Below are 22,640 nucleotides of genomic sequence, written 5' to 3'. Positions count from 1 at the left end.
TAAAAGGCTCTGAGTTATTTTTACCAAAACTTGGGATCTCAGAACAGAAGCCTGAGAGGAAGAGCGAGACAAGAAGACAAAAAGTTAAGGGCTGAAGGGGGAGGGGGGGAGGGAAGAAGGGAGCGGGGAGGGGGGTAGGCGTGTGTGGCTGTGTGCGCCTATGCCTCGCTGTCTGACTAACTGGCCCCTTTCCAAGGTGATTTCCCATAAACCACATGCTCTGAGAGGCCGCTTTAAAAGGCCGAGCCCGCCTGGGCCAGGGGCGCTCAGCTCGGCTCCAGAAAGTGAAAGTTGGACTCGGGTCTCCTGCAGCCCCCAGCCCCACAGAGCCGAGCCGAGCCGAGCCGAGCGTCGCCACTGGATTACCCCTCTCCTCTGCTTTCCGAGAGGCCGCGTGGAGCCGGCCCCCTGCGCCCCGCTTCGGCCACTTAGGAGGGTGCTCTGCACGGCTCAGCAAGGCTCCGCTCGCTCCGACTCCGGCCCCGGGGACAGCAGCCCTGATGACCCCACGGGGCGCAAGCGGGAGCTGCCCACTCACGGTAAGCGCCGGCTCCGCGCGCCTGTCCCGAGAGCCCCCAGGCCACGGAGCTCCCAGCTAGCCAAAGGCTCGCTCGCTCTCTTGCGTGCCTACCATCTTTCTCCTCCCGCCCCTTCTTTTCTTCATTTGCTCTTCCCTGATTTTCCCCGATTCTGAGCAGCCACTGGCAGGAAACATGGGCGCTACGCTCCTTTAGGGGGTCTTTCTACTGTCTCCTCCTCCACCCCAGACCCCTCCTGCCATTGCCGGGTTAACGCTGCCTGTTGATCAGTTAGATGCAGGGGTGGCTTAAAGTTTGTGCAAAGTCCGAGAGGCTCGGGGAACTGCTGCCCAGAGAGGTATGTATCCTAAAGATGCTTACGCTTCCCATTCTCTTGAGAGGAAGCCGGTGGCACCAGGGCAGCGGGTAAGGAGGGCCTTTGGCTAATAGACTTAGGGTTTGGAACCCCTCTGCGTGGTTTGGACTCTGCCCCAGACCCCTGCTAAATGAGATGGGGGCTTTCGAAGCTCAGCTCCCTCTTCTGTTTTATCTGTCTTCCTGCCTGGTATCTTATCTTGGGGCTAAAGAAGCCAGACCGTTAGAAGGGGGACGGGGGCAGAAGGCTACGGTGCTTGTAGCTGAAGTAGGCTTTGGTCAGCAGCCAAGTAAGCGCTTCCTAGCTCATAGGATGCCCAGGTCGGTGCCAAGCAACCTGACTTCTGTAGCGAATAGAGGAAAGTTCGCGCAGGAAACTTTGGAGAGGCAGGCAGGGACATGTCTCCAGGAACTGGCTAGTCTGGGGGAAATTGAGTGTTATTGTGGGCCCCAGAGCTTACCCCCCTGCTAACTCTTTGAGGGACTAGAAATCTTTCATGGGACAGCTTAGCGCCCCCCCCCCCCATAATTAGGTCTGAAAGTGACTAGAGAAAGTGGAAATGAATGTGGGTCCAGTTAGGCTGCAGTCTAAGGCAAAGAGGCAAGAAAAAGAGTAGGATTAGAGTAGGCACTGTTGAAGGATGTGCCAGAGAGAGGTTTTGGTAGTCTTCCCCCACACACACAGAGGCTGGTGTCTGTAGACAGGCCAGCCTAGCTCAGCTCTGCAAGCAGTGCATTGGCAATAGCATCCTCTTCTGAGAGATGGAATGAAAAGCTTCAAGGCTTCTCCTCCCAGATAGGAGCATAAAGATGCTTAAATGTATACGGGTTCCTGGTGGCTTTCGAGAAAACTCTCAACCTACCCCCTTCCCCAATTACTCTGATGGAGCTCTCTAGAGCACTGAACACAAAGGGGATGCCGATGGAGAACTGGGAGGGAAAAGAGCAACAAGGAAGATCTGATAATAAATGGGAGAAAGGGATTGACAGAGAACCAGCATCCTGACTGAGAGAAAGAACAAGGACTGAAAGAGAAAGAGATGGAAAGATAGGGGTGGGATTGAAAGAGGTGAGGGGCAGAAAGGAGGCATGAGATAACACTGGTGAAAGGAGAGGAAGGAACTGGAGGTGGGATAGCATGCAGAGAAGCAAAGACGGGAAATGGAATTGGGGGAGGGGGAATGGGAGGAAGGAACCTGAATGAAGGGTGGAAGGTCAGAGATTTTGAGAAGAGAAGTTGAAAGAGGATGGGCTGAAGCTTCTTTCCACTTTGGCCTCAACTGGGCTATAAGTCGCTGTTCTGAAAGGGTGGGTAGGGATACAGCTATCTGAGCTACTAGCCCTGCCTGTAGCAGATTCCTTTCTGAGCAAGGGAGGTTGGGAGGGGAGAGGGAAGAGCGCTGGCCAGATGCAGGCTAGAAAGTTAACCCTTGGGTGCCCATTCACATTTTAGTAAAGGATAAATGCTGGAGGGTGGAGAAGCATTGGCGCTTCTTCTAATACAGTCACTTTGTTAGCAAAACCACAGCCACACTCAGGGCCAGCCTTGGCAGATAGGAGGTAGTTGGTTGCCTGTAAATATGGGGGATGCTCCTCTATCCAATACACTGCCCCTCCCATTACCACTATTGCATAAATTTAATCAGAAACAGTTCATTCCATTGAGTTAAGCATTGCCCTCTCCCTCTGGTCCTTTTCTAAAGTGCAAATACTCCCAGGAAATTGGAGAATGAGTGCCTGGCCTGCCATGTGAGACAGAGTATGTCACAGAGAGGGAGTGTTATGTGACAAATAGAGCTTAGGACTTAGATTCAGGAAGAACTGATTTCAAAACCCATCTCAGAAACTAGCTGCGACCCCAGTCAAGCCACATCTCTGGGCCCCAGCTTCATCACTTGTAAAAATGAGAGGGTTGGACTTAATGACCTTTAAGGTCCCTTCCAGCCCTAACTAATTGATCCTATAATTTTTCTGGGAGATGAGATATAGGTATAGAGCTCTAGGGAGCGGAGGTGGTGTGGTGGTAGTAGTAGTGGTGGTGGGAGATAATGTCTCTCCTCCAACATCATGGATTTTTCAAGGGTCAGCTCTGATTGCCTTTTCAACCATCAATATCTTGAGCCTTTCCATAGCAGGGCCTTGCCTTGGTATTCCAAAATCTTGAACAGAAATGTGTTCTATAACTCCACTTCTTTCCAGTCCCACTTTAACATTTACCAAGTTAGTAACACTGATAGCAACATCCCAGCTTTTCTTGATACTCTGCCCCTCCATAGAATTGTCCTTAGCCTGGGAGAGGGTCATGTTGGCCATGCCTTCTGCTTATGATTTTACTTACTAAAGTGAGCCCTGAGATTTCAGAATGCCAGATCCACGATGCTGGCTCCCAAACCTGAAGAGGGGCATAAAGGGAGCTTTACTGGATCAGTCCCTGGATCCTATTTTACTCCTGATCTACAGGATCATAAATTTAAAATTGGAAGGGACCTCAGAGGCAAACAAGTCTAATCCCCCTTTTTTATGGATGAAGAGATTGAGGCCCAGAGAGGTTAAGAGACTTACCTAAGGTCACACAGCTAGTAAATGCTAGAAATGGCATCACCTACTACTTACTCCAAACGTCCATGGCATCTCAGTGGACCAAGTGATTGTCCTTCTCCCCAACGAGTACTGTGTCTTCTAGTCATTCCTGTTCTGGGGTTGTCACCAACATTTGATCCTTTGGTCATACTATAACTACATCCTCACCTCTTCTCTATTTGAATCCTACCCATCCTTTAAGGACCAGATCATGTCCCACTTTCTCCATGAAGCCTTCTTGTTACTTCCAGTGCATTCTACTCTCTTTCTTCCCTAAATACCCATAGCACACAGTGAACCATATATTTTGATACTTTTGGAGAAATCATCATATGCTAGGTTTGCATAATTCTCTATATGTTTTTCTAATTTTCTCTAGTTGTTTCATGTGCTTAAAATTTGTCTCCTCCATAGAGCTGTTGTGAGGATTAAATGAGATAACTTACGTAAAGAGTGTTGCAAAGTTTAAAGACTATATAAATGCTGTCTGCTATTATTATCACCTACATTATAAACTCTAGCCCTTTCTTCCGTTCTCCTTTCCATTCTTTGTTTCCTCTTTTCTTTAGCTCTGCCCCCATTTCTCACTGTCTTATCTCCAGCCCCTTCTTTCTTTCCCTCTGTCATCTTTATCCCTTCTTTCACCACTTCCTTCTCCCTCTTTCAGCCCCTTCTTTCCATCTCTCACTCCTTCCACCCCTACCTTTTCCTCTAAGTCTGGCTTTCAGCTCTGTCCACTCCTTCTCCCCTCGTGCCTTATGCATTTCTTGGATCCCCTACAGCATGTGCATTGTGCTGCACACATAGCTGAGGAGGGAGGAAAAGACCTGTCCCTGAGTTCCAGGAAAGTTCTCTGTCCAACCCCAACATTGTCTATTCCTGGGGTGGGGGAATGGGACACACTAGTAGTTAGCTTGCTATTTGTCAGGAAGGTACACCAAAGAGCCCAGGGAAAGCCTTTGTGTCTCCCCTTCCAATCCCTACTTGGAGAAAGTGGAACCTAAGATAGTAGGGGAGGTAGGGAGAGAAGATATCAGAGATCCAGAGAGATGAGAAGCCTGTGAGGAAGAGAAGGATGCCAGAAGTGTTTTGTCTCCTGCCCAACTCTCATGGAGGATCTTTAGAGGATGGAATAGTAGGGCAGGTCAGAATCCTCAGGGAACATGCTAGGGAGAAATCTGGGAAGTGATAAGAAAGGAAGCTCTATGTGATAGATGCCAGCTAAAGAATGGCCTAGGGAGCCTGGCACCTCTGGTTATGATTAATCTGTTGGGTTGGGTCTGATGGCACACCCATTGCCCTGGGGTCTTTGGCAAGGGGATTGACTCCACAATGAAACTAAGTCTGGACAATAATATTTTCCAGGGGAAGAGCCAGAGGCTAGCCTGGAATGGGCAAAGTTGAGAAAAAGGGAGGAGGGTTGGTGTGAGAAAATATTCCAGGATCTCCAGGTCAGAAACTAGAGTAGGATCTGGGTCTCAGGGGGCTAGGACATCTGTCAGTTACTGAGGTCACAAAGTACCTAGCACTGTTCTAAATGGTTTGAGAACAAAATAAAGGATAGACACAGCTCTTGTCTTCAAGGAGCTTATAAAGTAATGAGAAAGATAAGATAGGCAGGTGTTGTCATTGGTAGAACAGAATGGAATTAAGCACCACTTGAGCTAATCTGAGCAGTTTAACTGGCTTTGGACTTGTAGTTCAAGAAGGGGGGACTCGTGTGACACAGATGTGCAGAGTGAGGCTACAAAGGCATGGGGGATTTGGATTTGTGGGAACCAGATCTTTTGGGGGGCGAGGGGAGCAAGAAGCTGACCCTGCTGTTGATAGGATTAAGACTATTGTCACTTGATTTCTGAGGAAAACAAAAGATTTCAGGAGTGACTAAGGAGTAGGGGTCAGATTGACCCGAGTCATGGTTAAGGTCTTAGCTGCCAGGAAAGACTTAGGATCCCTTCTGGAATCTCTCTTGGCCTTCTCTATTTCAGACATGGCTGGGCTTTTGGCTTCTGCTGGCTTATCTCCTGGTGGTCTGGAGCTTTCCCTCTCATGGGCCAGAAACTTGTAACCGTCTTATTGGAGAAGGTCACCTAAGGATGCTGCAGGAGCTGGTGAGTATATGTCCAGGCTCTCACCCCCGCCCCCAACCTCCTTCACCCTTTCCCTTGGGAAATTGGTGTAACTATAGGATGGGGGGGTTAGGGGAGCAGGTCCAAGGGAAGAGGAGCTCTAAGGTAGAGAGAGGCAGGCGGAGACAAGTACTTACCCATCCTCCCCTCCCCCTCGTCTTATGGGAAGGGAGAGGAAGGAATGGCAGCATGTTCATCTTGAGCTTGGGGGATAGGGTGTGAAGGTTGTAGATGGCAGAAATGGAGGGGAGGGGAGAAGAGTTGTACATTAAGGTAGAAGTCCTGGAGCCACAATTGGGGTGGAGAGACAAACTGGGCTTTGTCCCAGGGCTCAGTGCTGACAGCACCTGTCAGTCCTCTACCTAAAAACAACAGAGCATAGTGCCTGGTTATTGAGAATAATTAGTTAAAATAAGAAATTACCTCCCTCGGGATGCCCTGCTTCACCCCTTCCCCACCGTCCCTGGCATCTGTCTGCCCCCCACCTCTCATTTTCTCAGCCCTTACCCCCAAGCCCACCAGCTGAGAAGACCAAGTTTGAGATCTTCCAGGTTGCAAAAAGTCCTAGTTACAACTTTAAAATGTCTATTATTTGTGGTCCTTGACTTTCCCCTGGCTATGCAGAGGACTGGGGGAGAAGGGAGCCCTGAGCCTTGCCTCCTTGTACCCTTTTGTACAATGTCCTGAGGATTCCCTGACCCTTGCCATTGCCTTAGTTAATGATTGCCCAGAAAAGTAACCCCAGGACATCAGCAAATATGTCTGGTCCAGGAGGGAACTTCCAGGGCCACCAAGGGGTAATTACTCCACACTGACTAGTGCATGCAAACATTGTCGCCAGGATGGACCCAAATGTACACTGGCCTGATGCTGCCATTCCCGCCCTAGAAGACATAATTTTTGATCTGTGATGAAAAGGAAGGAGAGGTGTAATATGGATGTCAGGAGGAAAGAAAGCTCTCAGATCATACTTCTAAAAGAGCCCACATGTTCTAGTAGAAATGCAGCATATCTAACGTCAAAGGAGCTGAGTTCAAATCTTGGCTCTCCTGTTTCTTATCTCTGGGACTTTGGGCAAGGCTTTTCACCTTTTGGGGCCTCAGTTTCCTCACCTCTAATGTGAGAGATTCGAATGAGGTGATCTCTGAAGTCCCTTCCAAGAGGATTGAAGGATCTTCCCTCCACTCCCCAGCTCTGCCCTGGAGTTTTAGGGACCAGGATGCCCCTCTATAATCCAGTCCTCTCTCACTGATTCTTGGGATTTAAAGGACCCTCAGAAATCATCTGGTCCAACCAATGGATGATGAACAAGAATCAGGGCAGACATATTGTATAGCCAAGTATGACTTGTGCTATCCCCATGGCCATAGTAGGATTTCCACAGCAATCCAGAGGAAGTGTGAGGCCGCTGTTTATGAAGTCAGGCTCCAGGGCATGGAGCAGGGTGGTCATCAGGCTGGGTCTCATTTTTACCATCCCACAGGCTCTTTGCATATGACTCCCCCAAAACTCCCTCTTCTTCAGGAGCCTATGCTTCCCAGATGATGTCTAAAGAGACTTGGTCTCTGGGCCTCCAGAGAAGCTGCCCCTCACTCCTAGATGTGGGAGATGAAAAGGAAAGGGTTTCTTGTCCTACTTTTCTTCCCCAAGAATATGCATAAGCCTGAGGGGAAGGCCTTGCTCCTGGTACAGCAGACCACCCTCTCTCTTCCTTGACTCCATTTTCCCAATGAGTCTTTCCCATACCTTCAGTGAAGTTTCATCACTAGGTTGGTGCTAGCTATCTCAAGAGGAAATCCTATAGCACAGAGAAGATGCTAGGGAGAGACTCTAATGTCTTTTTACACTACATTAACCCTTGAGTTCCTATATGCAGATCCCCTGAAGGACTAGAAAGGCCTTTCTCCTCCAGGTTTTAGTCTCTTGGCTTGGCCACTGTCCTATTTCTCCTCCCTGGGGTCCCCCCAAACATTGATGAGAAATCACAGTTGAAAACTATGCACCTTCTCCATTCACAGCTCCTTTCCCAAAAAGATGGAGTCTTCCTCTTCTTTCCACCTCCCACACACTAAAAAGTATTTATAGGGTTTTAGGATTTAGAGCTGAGAGGAACCTGAAAAATAATCTGGCCCATTCCTCCCCACTAGGTGTGTGTGTGTGTATATGTGTGTGTGTGTGTGTGTGTGTGTGTGTGTGTGTGTGTGTGTGTATGTGTTTACAGTTAAGGAATCCAAGGCCTAGCATGGTTTAGCATCCTGCTCAAAGTCACACAGGTAGTAAGGAGGAGAAGAAGGATTTGAACCTAGGGGCTCTGATCCAAATCTTCAAGTCAACCGACATTTATTAAGCACATTCTGTTTGTCAGGCATTGTGGGGATGCAAAGACAAAAATGAAATTATCTCCGCTGTCAAGAAGCTTCTATTCTATAGGGGGAGACTCCATGCACACAATATAAACAAACAAATATCTGTGAAATAAGCTCAAGCCAATTTAGAGGGGGGGGGACCAGCATCTGGGGCCAGGATAAGAGGGGGAGGAGAGAGGTTAGGAAGAGCCTCATGGAGGAGGTGGAGATCAGCTTCAGAGGAAACTTGGGATTCTAAAAAGGAGTGCATTCTTGGCAAGGGGTACAGCCCATGCCAAGGACAGAGAGGAGAGATGGAATGCTGTATGTGATCAAAGAATTGGGGCAGGGGGGCACTAGCAACTGGGGGGGATCAGAAGATGTCTCTGGTTAGAGATGGCACTTGGACTGAGTCTCGAAGGGACCCAAAGCTGTTTGTGTTCTCCCCTCCTCCTTTGGAAGTTCTGCTCTGGACCTCCTCCAGTTACCCCGGGAGAGACAGATCTGATCTGCCGGCTCCATCTCTTTCAGATTGACAGCCAGATGGAAACGTCCTGCCACATTACCTTTAAGTTTGCAGACCAGGACCAGCTGGTGAGTGACAGCTTGGCTCAGCATGCTGAAAACTGGTGAAGAGCTCTCTTCAATGATGACCCTCACCCCAGTGTAGCAGAGCACCTACAGGAGGATGCCCCTCCCCTTCAGCAGGCTTGGCACATCCGCAGGGTCCAGGCTGTAGGGCTTAACATCATACTCCTGCTGTTTCCTCACCTCCTCCGATTCTAGAAAAGAAACAAATGCAGATTATTCTCTAGGCCATGAAATGGGGGCTGTGTTGCCTCCTGGGAACTATTTCACCTGAGCTTAGAGGACTACGATTAGCCAAGGATTCAAGAGCTGAGGAGTTCTTGAGGCTCTGAGGCCTGAGGGAGACAAGCCCCCAGACTGCCACACTGGAATCCATGTAGAGGCTGGTTTTTCTTTTGGTCCTTTTTGGTGTAAGGGCCCAGTTAGCAAGTCTGACTCCTTGGGAGAAAGACAGAAACACATACACACACATACACAAAGAGAGACAGAAGAAGGGAAGGAGGGAGGGAGGAAGGGAAGAAGGAAGGTGAGAAGAAAGAAGGAAGGAAGGAAGGGAGGGAGAGAGGGAGGGGAAGAAGAACAGAAATGGAAGAGGGAGGGAGAGAAGAATGGGGGGAAAGGGGCTGGGCTTTGGGCTCTGTTGGTCCCAGAAACAATTTTCAGGCTCATGTTTTTCAGAAAGATTCCATCTGCTACCTGAAGAAGGCATTTCCCCTGGTCCAGGACATTTTTGAGGAAATCATTCGCTTCAAGGACAATTCTCCCAATTACAACACCTCCAGGAAGCTACATGAGCTCTACCTGAGGCTGAGGGATGATGGGTGTGTCACCAGGGAGCATGAGAAGAGAGATGAGGTTAGAGCTGCAACCTGTTCCATGCCATCACCATCCCTCCCATCCCCTTCACCCTACCCCCAAGTGGTAGAACAAGCAAGGGGGAAAGAAGGGAGGGAGGGAGGGAAAAAAGCCTGGGGGTGGGGAAGGTAAGATGGAACCCAAGAACAAGAAATGGGGGCTTGGAAAGGACCATCTCAACTGGAAAGAGATCCCTCTCTGGGATACAGGTCCAGCTTGGTTCTCAGCTTCACTGAAGACTGAGGAATGTTAGGGATATTCTCTGAACTTTGGTGGGCAGTCTAGCTCTGGGGCCATGCTCTTTAAGAGTGAGGTGATTAAAGATTTTGGGGCAGATACTACCTGGCTTTCCCTCCCCTGTGTTCCTCCTTTGCACCCACCAATCCCCTGCCAGGGCCATGCTCCCTCCCCTCCCCAGTATTGTATGCCTGTGTCTGAAGGATACTGGGAGAGCAATGAGGAAATTAAAGGGAAAAGACACAATAAGAGGCAAGCAGGTCCCTGGCCTGGGCCCTGGGCTCTCTCCAAGTCTTCGCCTCCTCTTCCTCCTTCCTTCCTCTGGCACCTAGTGCTTCTCTTCTCTCTCATTCCTCACATTGGGCAGGGAGGCTGCTAAAGCCCTGGGGCTCCTCAGCCTGCAGCTGTAGGGTGGTGGGTGAGCCGAGGTCCTGGATGCCTCCATCCATCTCCCCTGATATATAATCTCCAGCCCGGACATCCAGTGGGGTTATTTCTTTCATCCAGCTCATGGTCTCAACTCATTCAGAGAAACAGAGGCAGGCAAAAAGGGGCCAAGGGAGAGGGGAGGATCTCTGCACAACACCTCCATCAAGATGTCCCCTTTCTCTTCTCTCTCCTCACCCCCAGGCCTGTGTTAGGACTTTCAATAACACCCCTGTCCAGATATTGGAGAAGGTCCAAAATATCTTTGTAGAAACCAGAAGACTCCTTAATGATGATTGGCGTGTCTTCAACCGTGATTGCACCAGTAGCTTTGACAAATGTGTAATCTCAGGTAAGAGAGAGCTGGGAGATGCCAGAGGAGAAGGAGGGGAGATGAGGAACGGGGAATGGGAGGCAAGAGAAGGGCTTCAGAGGGTCAGGGGGGTTAGGGATTCCCATGGGAGTGGGGGCAGGGCACAGCAATACTTGGATGACTTAGCTAGCCCTGGGGCAGTGATTCTGCCTGAGCAGAATGTGTGTGCATAGCTATTTCCATGAACATGTGTGTGTGTGGGAGTGGTTTTTATGTGCTCATGGGCATTAACAGTCAAATGTGCTTTCTGGTCTGTGCACACACGCATACGTGCTTGCTTGTCTATGCATCTACAGATCTGAAGGGCCTAGGGAGTTGGAATTTTGAGCCTTGAGTGTGAGGGGGTAGGGGGTGCACCTGGGCGCCTGTGTGTGCACAGAAGTTTTGTGTGGGTCATGGCTAGAGGTGCCTGGATTAAGACATGGGGTTCAGGTGAGAGTAGGCTCCAGGAGTCAGGGTCCTTACCCTGGGAACCCTGCTTGAAATTCCCTGGGATGTAGATGATTCTGGAAGGCCTCCACCCCAACCCATGCCCAGGGAAGCCCTTCCTCAGCCTCCCCCAAGTGCAAGTGTCAACCCTAGGGGCGAGGTCAGGATGAGGGGGGAGTGTCACTTTGAACTCCAACCCTTACGCCCAGCATACATGTGCCCTCTCTGTCCTCGTCTCCACGTCCCAGCGTCATGCGTGCCAGCTTGCCACGCCTGTCTTTGTTCCCTGTCTCAGCCAGTACCTCTCTGGTCTCTGTCAGAGATGGGCACTGACCCTTACTACTCCGCCAGATTCTAGGGCCCCTTCCTAGGAGTGGCCAAGGCCTCACGCTTCCTGGTGATGGCTAAGCACATGCCACGTTGCTCCAGCGGGCCTGTGCCTCAGGCTTTCTCACTTGGGCTCTGGCCTGTTCCTTCATACTGACTGGCCAGCCAACCTCTCCCTCTCTTTCTCTGTCTCCCCTCTCCTTTTGCCCTCTGGGTTTCACGAGCCCATCTCTCTGCTGTCTGGTCTGCATGTAGCGCTCTGGGCTCTGGGTGTGAGTGCCTGGCTTGGAGACCATTTCTCAGCCTCCCTCACCTGCCTTAAATCTGTGATTCAGCACCTAGAATCTCAGGGTGGCTGTGGTCCTGTGCTGGCTATTCCCATAACAACCTCTGTGCCCTTAACCGACTCTAGCCTTCTCATTATCTTATCTGTTTCCTCCAAAGCCTGCTTCCCTTGCTCTCTGGTAACTGGACTTAACGGTTTTCATCTCTGTTTCTGGATGGGGCATGTCCAGTTGGCATCCTCTTCCCTTTTCCCTTCTCAGTAACCTAGACGCTGAGTAGGGGGGTGGTGAGGGGACCCCCAGCTTCATTCTCCCTTTCTTGGCACCCTTTTGGGAAAGCTATGCTATAGGCTGGTGACTCTATCTCCCCTCCCCTCCCTCTCTCTCTCCCCCTTTCTCCCTGTGGTTCTTTCAGATGTGGTGACCAAGCCTGATTGCAACTGCCTGTCCCCCAGAGCCACCCCTAGCAGTAAGCTGGCCTCTGTCCCCATCCATAGCTCCCTCTCTCCCTCCACAGCCCCGGTGGCCAAGTTGGCCTGGGGAGACTCTGAGGGGACAGAGGGCAAACCCCTCCTGCCCAGTGACCTGCCACCTCAAACAACAGCCCAGGGCAGTGCCAGGCACCGAGTCCCCCGGAGCACCTGTGGAAGCGTGGAGTCAATGGAGGCTGCGGGCATGCTCTCTGCTTCCCAGTCCCCGGTGGGATCTGAGATGGAGCCCGGGAGCAGCAAGTCTCCCCCTGACTTATCCGATTCCCCTAGGATAAAGGGCCTTCTCAACTCTGACCTCGACACTGACTCAGCTCTAGGGGATGCCTCAGGTGATGTCAGCCCTGGGTCTCAAGAAACAGAGGCTCCCCTTTTCCTGTTGGGAGGGGGACCTACCCAGACAGGGACCGCAGATCCAGATGAGCTCCTCGCCACTCCCTCGACGCCTGTTCTCGCACAGGGACTGCTGGCCCAAGTGAGGAATGACCACCTGCAGGATGAGGGCAGTAACCCATTGGCTGGCCAGGCCAGAGACTATTCATCAGAGGAGATGGATGGAGGTATCCAGGGCCTGAGCTCGCCCACTACCCAGCTGCTGCACTCTGAGGAAACCCAGGGCATCTCCAGCCTCCCCGCTCAGCCTGGTTTCCCCAGAAGTCAGTCCTGGGGCATTCCCCGACCCCAAGAGGAGCTGGTGGGCAAGAGAAGCACTAGGGTCCGGAGGAGCCCCGTCAAGCTGGAAGGAGGAAGAGGAGGCCAAGGTTTGGAGAGAGGCAAGGGCCCAGGCGGGGCCCACAAGGGCTTTAACTCGCTTCCTTTGACTGACACAGGCCCCGAGAGGCAGAATGTGGGAAGCCCTGAACTTCAGCCCCAGGGTTCTTTCTTCTATGTACTGGTATCCAGCATCCTCCTGGTCCTCCTAGCAGTGGGCGGCCTCTTGTTCTACAAGCAGAAGCAGCGGGTAAGAGAGGGGAGGGCAGTTTGGAAGGAGGGAGAGGGGATGGGGTATGTATTAGAATTGGGGACAATGTTAGACTTGAGAATGTTTAGTTTGGAATCAAAACTTGGTTAAATTAGGACCAATATTAGGGTAAGGATTTAGGTTGTGGCTAAGATCAGAGTTTGGGTGTGTCTTAGGGGTTGTGCTGGGATTCTTTAGACACTGGGAGAAATAGGATTGAACAGAGTAAGAGGGACCTTAAAACTGAAGCAAGAATCAATGTTCTCAAATACAGGACTGAACCCGGGGAGATCATGTTGAAAGGGAGGTGGGGTACAGAAGTATATTCATAGGATCACAGACTTGGACTTGGAAGGGACATTAGAGATAAGGAGAGGAGAAATCTAAGGAGTGACTAGATCAATAAATCAATAAGCATTTATTAAGCCCCTACTGTGTGTCAGGTATGGCTACAAATACAAAAAATGAAATGATCCCTTATCTCTAATGGAGAAGACAACAAGTACACATAGAAGAAAGGGGGGGAAGACTTCCTAAAAAAAAGGTCGCCCCAAATGCTAAGGATAAGAGGGTGGTCAGAAAACTCAGATGTGGCAGGGAACTCAGTGACAATGAAGACAGAAAAGAAACAATTGGGTTTAAATAAGAGATTGTTAGAGGTCTTAGTGGGTACAATTTTTATAGAAGGGTAGAAGAAGGATCTGGACAATAATAATAGTTTATATTTATATAGCCCTTTAAGGTTTGCAAAGTACTTTATGAATATTATCTCATTTTATCCTAAAAATAACCTTGGGCAGTAGATGCTATTGTTATCTCCATTTTACAGAAGACAAAACTAAGGCAGAGTTTAAGTGACTTGCTCAGGGTCACACAGCTAGTAAGTCTCTGAGACTAGTTGAACTCAGATCTTCCTGACTCTAGGTTCAACATTATCTATTGTGTCACCTAGCTGCCCAATGAGAGACACTCAAAAACAGTTGCATAGGCAGCTCATCTGAAAGGTTTTGAGATGATTGGTATGAAAAAGAAGAGGATCTGGTGGGAATGAATGAGGGTGAGCTGACCAGACATACTGATACACTGGCAGTAGAGAAGGGGAGATAATAGCAAGAGAGAAAATGGCATGAAAATTGGAATTGGTATCCCTGATATGGGAACCAGCATAAAATGGGACACAAAACAGGATGGAAAGCCCAGAACCGGGGTCAGAGAATAAAAGGACAAGGACTACTGTGGGACCAGCCATCTGTATAACTTCTGGACACTCCCATGGCAGCAGGCAGCTTTAGGGTCTAGGTAGGTGGGGTTGGAGCTCTGACAAAACTTTTGAAGTCCTTGTACAAGAGGAGATTTGGAAGGACAACACTGGCTAGAAGGATGGGACAAGAATGGCAGGATGTTCAGAACTTGTTTAAGTGAATGTGTGCTCGATGGATGGTGGGAAAAAACTTGAGAGCTCTTCATCCAGTTCTCTTAGAAGATGGGGAGGGTGGGGCAGCTAGGTGGTGCAGTGAATAGAGTGCCAGCCCTGAAGTCAGGAGGACCTGAGTTCAAATCCAGCCTCACACCAAACAGTTGACATTAGCTGTGTGACCCTGGGCAAGTTACTTAACCCCAATTGCCAAAAAAAAAAAAGATGGGGAGGGGGAAGGTAATTCTCTTTCCCTTATTCTGCCCTTGTCCTCTACCCTAAACTAACCCTGTTATTTCCTTTCCCCAGAACCGCCAGGAGTTACAACCAGCAGAAATACCTATGGAGCAGCCAGAGATCAGGTGAGTTTGGACGTCTCTGTGACTTGGGGTTGGTCACTTAGAAGAGCCCTGGGTATGCTACATGGGGAGTTTAGGCCCTGCCTGGCTGTACTTTCTCTAGATTTGGAGAAGAGACCCTTACCTTGAATCCTGTTGCTATTCAGGGGATTCACTCATTTGGCTCTGGGCACCCTCTGGGCACCCTCTGTTCAGTAATGTGAGATGGTTTGTGTATTGCAAAGGGGGGCTGGCAGGGGAAGAGGGAGACTGTACTGTGCTGTCTTCCCAAATAGCTGTAGCCTCTTGGCCAGGAGTCGACAGCTTTTTTTGCAGACCGTCCCCAAGGATGTCCCAATATCCTGGGTCCTTTGAATGTGATAATGCTAAGGCTGTGGTTTGTTTGGTTGTGCCCACTGGGCCAGCTGTCCCCCTGCTGGTGCTGAAATGTCATCTCATCCTTTTCTTCTTCCAGAAGCCCCCTAAACCAGGAAGAGGACAGACAGGTGGAGCTGCCAGTGCAGAGGTCGTAATGAGGTGAGGACCTGGCTTTGAGTTCATCCTATCCTCGCCGCCCCCTCCCCACGTGAGCACTCACACACTACTCATTATTATCAGTGGCACCCCAATCCTTTCCCCACATCTTGGACTCGCCTTTGTCTTCTTATTTCCAGTCTACCACCAAGTTCTGCCGAGTCTTTCTCTCCAGTGTCTTAAATCTTCCCTTTTCTCACAGACATTATTCTCGGCTCAGTCATTATTGCCTCTTGCATGAATCACTGCCAAAGATTTCTCTTTGCTCTTTTGGCTGACAGTTCCATTCCTCATTTCCCATTCCCTCATATCCAAACAGCAGCTAAAATAACATTCCTCAAGAACTACTTCCATCACATCTTTACCCTGCTTAGGAGTTTCTAGCAGCTTCATACTGCCATCCTTGTGAAATCTTTGACTGCTCTCCTTTCCCCTATGGACTTAGCTCACCAACTTCATCTCTCCCTTCCTATAATCCTACAAAATTCCTCCACTCCAGCCAAACTAACATGCTTGTATCTGCCCACATGTGATTTGCTCATTCCCAATGTCATGCCTTTAGAATCATAACAACTTAAAGCTGGAAAGGACCTTATAGGTTATATATAGACTAACCTCCCTCCCTTATGCAGGAATCCTTTCTGCAATACCCTTGACAGATGGTCATGCTTGGATACTTCCAGTGACTGGGAGCTCACTACTTTGTAAGGCAGACCATTCCATTGTTGAATAGCTGTAATTATTATAAAGTTTAAAAGAATTTTTTTTTAAATTAAGCCAAAACCTACCTCCCTGTGACCTTTCTTTCTTTGGGCCTAATTCTATGCCCTTTAAAACAGTAATGAATAAATCTATTCTATCTTCCAATTGATAAATCTTTCAAATATTTGAAGACAGTTATTATATCCATCCCCTCCTCCCCTACTCAAATGCTAAATGCTTTTCCCCATGCTAAATGTCAGTTTCCTCAAACATTTCTTATTTGATATGGTTTCCAGACCCATCACCATCTTGACTATCTTTCTCTGGACACAGTCAATGTCCACCTTAAAATGGGGCACCCAGAACTTCACTGATGTGGTCTGACCACCTCAAAATATAGTGGGACTATTGCTTTTCTTTATCTGGACATTATACTTCCACTCAGACCACATTAAGAAAAATGTAAGCTTTTAAAGCAGCTATGCCACGCTATTGATTCACCCTGAACTACTGGTCAACTGAAACCTTCCAACTTTTTTCATATGAACTGTTGTTAAGATAGGCCTCCCTCATCCTACATTAGGGCAATTGATATTTTTTTTAGCCTAAATACAGAACTTTACATTTATGCCTCATCTCATTAGTTTCAGCATAAAATTCCAATCTATTAGGATCAATTTTGGATTTTGATTCTATTATCCATTCTGCCAACTATTCCTCCCAGCTCTGTGTTATCCACAGATTTGATAAGCTTACTTTGATGTCTTCATCCAAGTCTTTGATCAAAATGTTGCACTTCTTTTCCTTCTACGTGACTCCCCTTTCTATTACCAATTTGTGCCTCTCACCTCCTTCAAAGCCTGATTTGAAATGCCCCTTCTCCAAGAAAAAGTCCTTGATTGAACCCACTGATACTAATTGTTCCCTTATCTCGTGTCCCCTCAGAACTTATGTATTCAGTTAATACTGTATGAATTTGCTCTCATTTGGATGTTACTTTGTAAGTGTTTTGTAATGGATATTCTATATGTAATATTTTTCTATCTTTACAAGTAGATTGTAAGCTCCTTGAGGGCAGAGCCTCTCTTTTCTGGGTTTTTTTTTTGTGTGTACTCTTTCCGACCCAAGTGCCTAGTACAGGGCTCTACACTTAGAGAACACTCAATAAATGTTATTGACTGACTGACTTAGGGCAAATCACTTAACCTCTTTGGGCTTCAGTTTCCTCATCCATAAAATAAGGAGGTTGGACTAAATGATTCTACCCAGCTCTAAAGTCCTGTGATTCTATCACTGACTCATTGACTCACTGACTGGGAGCACCCTTTGATGTTACTGACATGTACCCGTGTCCGTATCTAAGTGTGGACCATCCAAGGGGTTAGCACTAGAAACATTAGGAACATGGCAAATATTCAAAGCCATCAGGAGTAAAAAAAAAAAAATAGCCAATGAAGGCATCCTGTCCATGGTAAAACTGTGAGTTCCCTTGGTCCTCCCTTCCCATTCCTTTCCCTCCCCAACAATAAAGTGGTAGTAATAAGAGAACTGAAGATGAATGGACAGGGATCTGTGGGGGATAATATCACTCAGTACCTGCCCTTGAACTCTCCTTAAACAGCTCCTTAAACCTTCCTGTTCCCTTGGTTTATCAGCTTGGTTTTCCCCTACCCCATGCCCCAGTCCTACTTTTTCTCAGAGCTATCACTCAAGAGATTCTGTCCCCATGGACTCAAAGATAAGACTTGGGGTGGGGCGGGGGCAGCATGGGAGCCCCAGCCAAACCCTCAGGTCAGTGAATCTTTCCCTCAGGTGACTCATGGGCCTGGTGCCAGCATCCTCAAGGATACTCAGGGCTAGCCCCAACACAACTGTTTTATCTTCTCCCACAGTCTGCTTCTTGCTCTCAAAACATTCCAATCATAAGGGACCTGGAGACTGGGGCATGAGGAAGTGGGACTTACCCAATATGGCAGACCCCCAGCAGTGTTGGTGTCCTGGCCTGATCTAAGTCTGGTTCTTATCCAATTTATACCATTTGGTTTCTTGTACAGACCCCCCCCACCACCATTGGGAAAGAAGAGGGGATGGGCAGACACTGTGGTCCCATCTCTCCCCTCTTTATAAAAACTCCCCTTGAAATACAAGAGCTCTGTCAGCTGAGCCTGAGACCAGTTTGAAGGTGAGGCTACAAGCTGGGTCTAAAGTCAAACTTTTGGTCAGAATCCAGGGGATTTCTGCCCTGAGAACAGAGTGCTCTGAGAATGCTGGGCCTAGCTATTGGACAAGGGGAATTGGCAGGGTGGGGATGTCATGGATGACATGGAAGGGAGATGAATGCCAAATCCCTCCAAGCCTGGAGTGGCCTTGACCTCTGGGTTCTAATTCCAGATGGGAAAATGAGAATTTCCCTGTTTTGGCCCTTCTGCTGCACTTTTCTATTCAAAGCCACAGTCTCCTTTTATCTGTACATTCCCTGTATTCCTTCATGTTCAAAGATGAACTTTCTAGGGTGCTAGATGTCTGCAGGAAGGGGTGGAAAGCAAAATTCCCTTTCTCTCCTGGAGGGAACGCAGTGATAGAGAAAAGGAAAGTGAGGAACCTAGTAGCAGGGATAATGGGAACTCACCTTGCCCCTTCCCTAGACCCCCCGGTAGGCCAGTTGGAAGAAGCTTCCTTCTGACTGACAAGGAACCTTCCCTCATTGCACCTTTTGTCTTCTGTGGCTGGAGCTTCTGCCAGTGCCTGTCTGTTGTCTTTTGCCCTCTTCTGGCCCTTGGTTTCCTTGGTGGAGACAGGAGATGAGGCCATTCTGGGAAATCGGCAGTGGACTGGGCTCCTGCCAAGGAATCTGGGCTCTTTGTGGTAACTAGGGTGGCTTGGAAGGGGAAGGAGTGAGTGGAAGGAAGTTCTTTCTTGCAATAACTATTAATGTCCCACAGGAATGCAACCCCCATCCCCATGCCACCCCATAGCCTCCTTCCACTGGTGTCCCTAGAGACCTCTTCCTCTTTCTCTACCTCCACCCTGCTCCATGCTGACCAGCCTTTTTTCTCTCCCCTGTAGCTGGGCCCACAGGACAGTCCCTCCATGGGAGGAGAAGCTGTGGGGGCTTCCAGACACCCCCCCCAAGCCCGTTCTCCCAGGATCTCAACCCGCCCACCACGGAGTCCCCCGGCCTGGACTGCACAGGACAGGAGCAGGCGAGGGGGGGAAGCCCTCTACCACTCGTTCTCTGTCCTCTTACTCTTTATTGACTAAGAGAGGAAGGAAGGATGCACAAAAAGCTCCAGATATTTATGATGATGATGATGATTTTGGCCCTGGAGGCCAGCATCCATGCTTCAGGGAGTGCCAGCAAAGGCATGCTCAGAGCCTTCTGCCCTCAGAGACTGACCCACAGGCAGCCTGGGGAGGAAGGGGGACCTTCAGCCCCTCCCATCCCACAGTCCCCTCCAGAATCTGAGCCTGGACCAAGGGAGAAGAGGGCTGTTGGGTAGGAAACAGCCTTTAGGTAGGTGTTTTTTGGGGGGAGCCTGGCCTAGAGTTCCTCATTGCTGCCAGGACAAGAGCTTTTCAGGGAAATGTGCTCCCGTCTTATTTATGAAGCACCAAGAAATCCAGGCTTCCCAGCAAGCCAGAACACGTCCCAAGAGGAAGGAATGCCTCAAGGTTACCAGGGCAATGCAGCTTAGACTTCATTTCCCAAAAAGGGTGCAGCCATCAAGTTGGGAGGAGGAGATGCCTACACCCTGCCATGGGTCTACACAGACAGCTGGGGAGGTGTCTACACCCTTTCTCTGAACCAGTGCTCTCAGCTCCCTTTGAGTGACAACTCTGGGGCCTTACCTCAGGGTAGCTCCATGTTGCATTGAGTCAGGGCTCTTCTGGGACTCAGCTTTTGAGAGGCCCTATTCCCCAAATCTGGACACCAAACAAGATCTGTGTAGGAAAAAAAAAAGCCAGCAATCACCGAGTCCCAACCTACCCCCCACCATGCCCGGGACTCTGCTCCTATCTTCCCTCACAATTGTTAGCTGGGTCCTAGAGCTGCCCCAGAAGAGTTGGGGAGGAGGAACCACCCTCTGATGAAGGAAGCCTTTGCACTGTGAATATTGAATCTTCTTGCTGTACTGGCCTGACCTCTTCCCATAGGCAGCGTCCTGTCAGTCCCTTTTCCCTACCGTTTCCTTGCCTCCTACGCACATGAAGCTCCTGAGCTGGTCTCACGATGATGAAGGGATTCCCCCACCCTTCCCTCCACTACCATGTTTTGGTGTCCAAACGTGATTAGTACCATGGGCTGGCTCTCATGGACTGTGGCTCCCTGGAGAGAGGGTAGATGATACCTATCGGTCTACCTGCTTCAAGCTGAGTCTTGCTGCTGGAAGGCCTTGGCTTCTGTCTCACACTTTGACATTCCCAAAAGAAGGAGGATAGAACTTTTATTTTAATGACTGGAGTGGAGGGAACCATGATGGAACCTGTATCTTTGAACCTGTGTGTATGTCTATGGAGGTGGGGGTTGAAGCTGTGTCTTTGCTCAGTCACTTTTCCCTGAACAGGTCTCCAATTTGACCAACCTCCTTGTTCTCTCAACCCTTTAAGGAGAACAGAAGAGCAGGCCTTCTGACTGGTTAGATTCCCTCTTGCTGCTGATCTCAACGTGATGAGTTTCTCAGTCTTATTTTCACCTCAAACCTTTCCTCCCGGACTCAGGAGAAGTCTTCATTTTCCCTCTTTCCTGTACCCCCTTATTAACTTTCTTCCTAGCCCCTTTTGTTTCCTCCCTACAATCTCTGCTTTCTCTACCTTCTTTGCTTTCATGCTCATCTTCATTCAGACTCCTTTCAAGTTGGGTCCTGCTCTTCTGGCTTACCTGACCTTCCCTTCCCAAGTACAGTCCAGCTCCTCATGCCCCCGAGTCAGGGAAGAGAGCTTAGCTTAGCACCCTCTTGGAACTTGTTCCAAAACTCCACCACTGGTTTAGTGGGTTGGAACCTCAGTTTCTTCATCTGTAAAAGAAGAGGAGTAACCTCTGCCCTTCACCACTATGTGGGAGGGGGTGTGAAGTCATTAAATATTGGAGAAGTGATAAGGGTGGGTGGAAGTGCTGTCTGTTATACCTTCTGCTTTTCCTTTTATTCTACCCCACCATCACTGCCTTACTTAGATCTTCTTGGTCATTTTGCTAGGTTTTATACACTCTCATGAGTTTTCCTGAGCCTTGTTAAGTGGGAATCTCCAATATCCTTTCACCCCAGTCATGCTGAGTTACTCATCCTTACACCCCGAATCTGTAGGGTAAGGACAGTTGGGTTCCCTACCTGCTACTTAAGGTCCAGGATGATATCAGAGATCTTCTAGCCCAAATCCACCCCCTGGGGGTGGTCATATTTCTGCCTCAGAGGGAGCTCTAAGGAGAGGGTTGGCTGTGAGGGCAGAGCCAGACCTACAATAAGGAGAAACCTCCCCCTGGGCCTCATGTTTTTGGCCTCAGCATTTTACTTTTTGATGTTAGGTAAATATCTATTTACAATGAAAACTTTGAAGACACAGAAAAATACGTTTGTTTTCTTTTAAATGTATACTGTGCAAAAAAGGCCAAAACAAGAAGCCCAACATTCCAGATGCTCTTAGTACATTGGTAGGTGAGATGAATGGTTCCTCCCCCAGACCTTGGTAGGTCCCAACATCTGTCTCTTCATCCTCTAATCGAACCCCCACCCCACTTCCCTAGGGAAGACAAGAGGAGCTGGGGCCTTGCACTGTGTGGTTGTTTTTATACTTGGAAATGGTGAATTATTTTATATATAAAGTCATTTAAGGATTTATTTAAAAGAAATAGGAAGCTGCTTGTATATTTAATAATAAATGCAGACAAAACCACATATGTGTCGTGATAAGAGTTCAATTTGAGATCTCGATGAAGCCTGGAGGAGTGAAAACAGGCAAGCAGTGACTTCTGGGATGAGACACAATGCATGAAGTTCCCCTATTACTTATGAATTTGGGTCAGGACTGCAGGCACCCTTGTCAAGTGCCAAACATAACACGTCTATATCCCAAAGTACTGTAACACATCCATCCATAAAAATGGACAGAAACCATCGAGGCCCTTACAACATGCTGTCTTGGAAGGTTATAGTGTCATTGGAAGTCTTCAGGCCAAAGCTAGATGACCACTTGTTGTGGATATATTGGAAAGGGGACTCTTTCAGATATGGGTTGGACAATAGGGAGTATGGTGGATAGAATGCTGAACTCAGAGTCGGGAAGATCTGGGTTCAACTCCCACCTCAGACACTTATTAGCTCTATAACAGTAGGCAAATCATTCTAACTGCCCTCTGCCTTTGTTTCCTTATCTGTAAAATGAGGTGGTCTGACTTAATGACCTCTAAGGTCCCTTCTGGCTCTAATTCTAACTCTGGATGCTCAGTGAGGCTCCTTGTGTATACACCCCTCCCATAGAGACATACACACATGTGCATTATATATATTACATATCTACATATACTTACATACACACATACACACACATATGCACATTTGGGCTAGCTTATGGAACAATGATTGGTTATGTTCCACCTGAATATCCTTATGAGGGCTCTAGGAACAAAGACCTCCTTCACCCTTTGAGTCAGTCAATTCCAAGCAAGGTTCTGGGCCTCTATTTGTTGAATGATTGGAGTAAATTAGTCTAAGACCAGTCCTGGAGCTGAGAGCAAATCATTG

The 22,640-nt window shown here is 48.7% G+C and overlaps 1 protein-coding gene across 2 annotated transcripts; it reads left to right on the top strand.

The window, feature by feature from the left end:
* Positions 1-231: 231 nt before the first annotated feature.
* Positions 232-21,794, top strand: CSF1 (colony stimulating factor 1). Of its 2 annotated transcripts, none has more exons than XM_021000951.2 (9): positions 232-539; positions 5,462-5,584; positions 8,479-8,541; positions 9,214-9,390; positions 10,258-10,405; positions 11,882-12,915; positions 14,639-14,691; positions 15,143-15,204; positions 15,834-17,089. In XM_021000951.2, the coding sequence occupies exons 1-8, from the start codon at positions 501-503 to the stop codon at positions 15,198-15,200; spliced, it is 1,695 nt and encodes a 564-aa protein (XP_020856610.1). In that variant the 5' UTR covers positions 232-500; the 3' UTR covers positions 15,201-15,204; positions 15,834-17,089. The 2 variants fall into 2 exon arrangements, with proteins under 2 accessions (XP_020856610.1, XP_020856601.1); XM_021000942.2 differs by lacking the exon at positions 15,834-17,089 and adding an exon at positions 18,970-21,794 and having other exon boundaries at positions 233-539.
* Positions 21,795-22,640: the final 846 nt, after the last annotated feature.

The sequence above is a fragment of the Phascolarctos cinereus genome, unplaced genomic scaffold, assembly GCF_003287225.1.
Source record: "Phascolarctos cinereus isolate Bilbo 61053 unplaced genomic scaffold, phaCin_HiC Scaffold_5;HRSCAF=322, whole genome shotgun sequence".
NCBI classification, from domain to species: Eukaryota; Metazoa; Chordata; class Mammalia; order Diprotodontia; family Phascolarctidae; genus Phascolarctos; species Phascolarctos cinereus.
The sequence above is the reverse complement of the archived record's forward strand: the minus strand, read 5'-3'. Positions and strand labels throughout refer to the sequence as shown.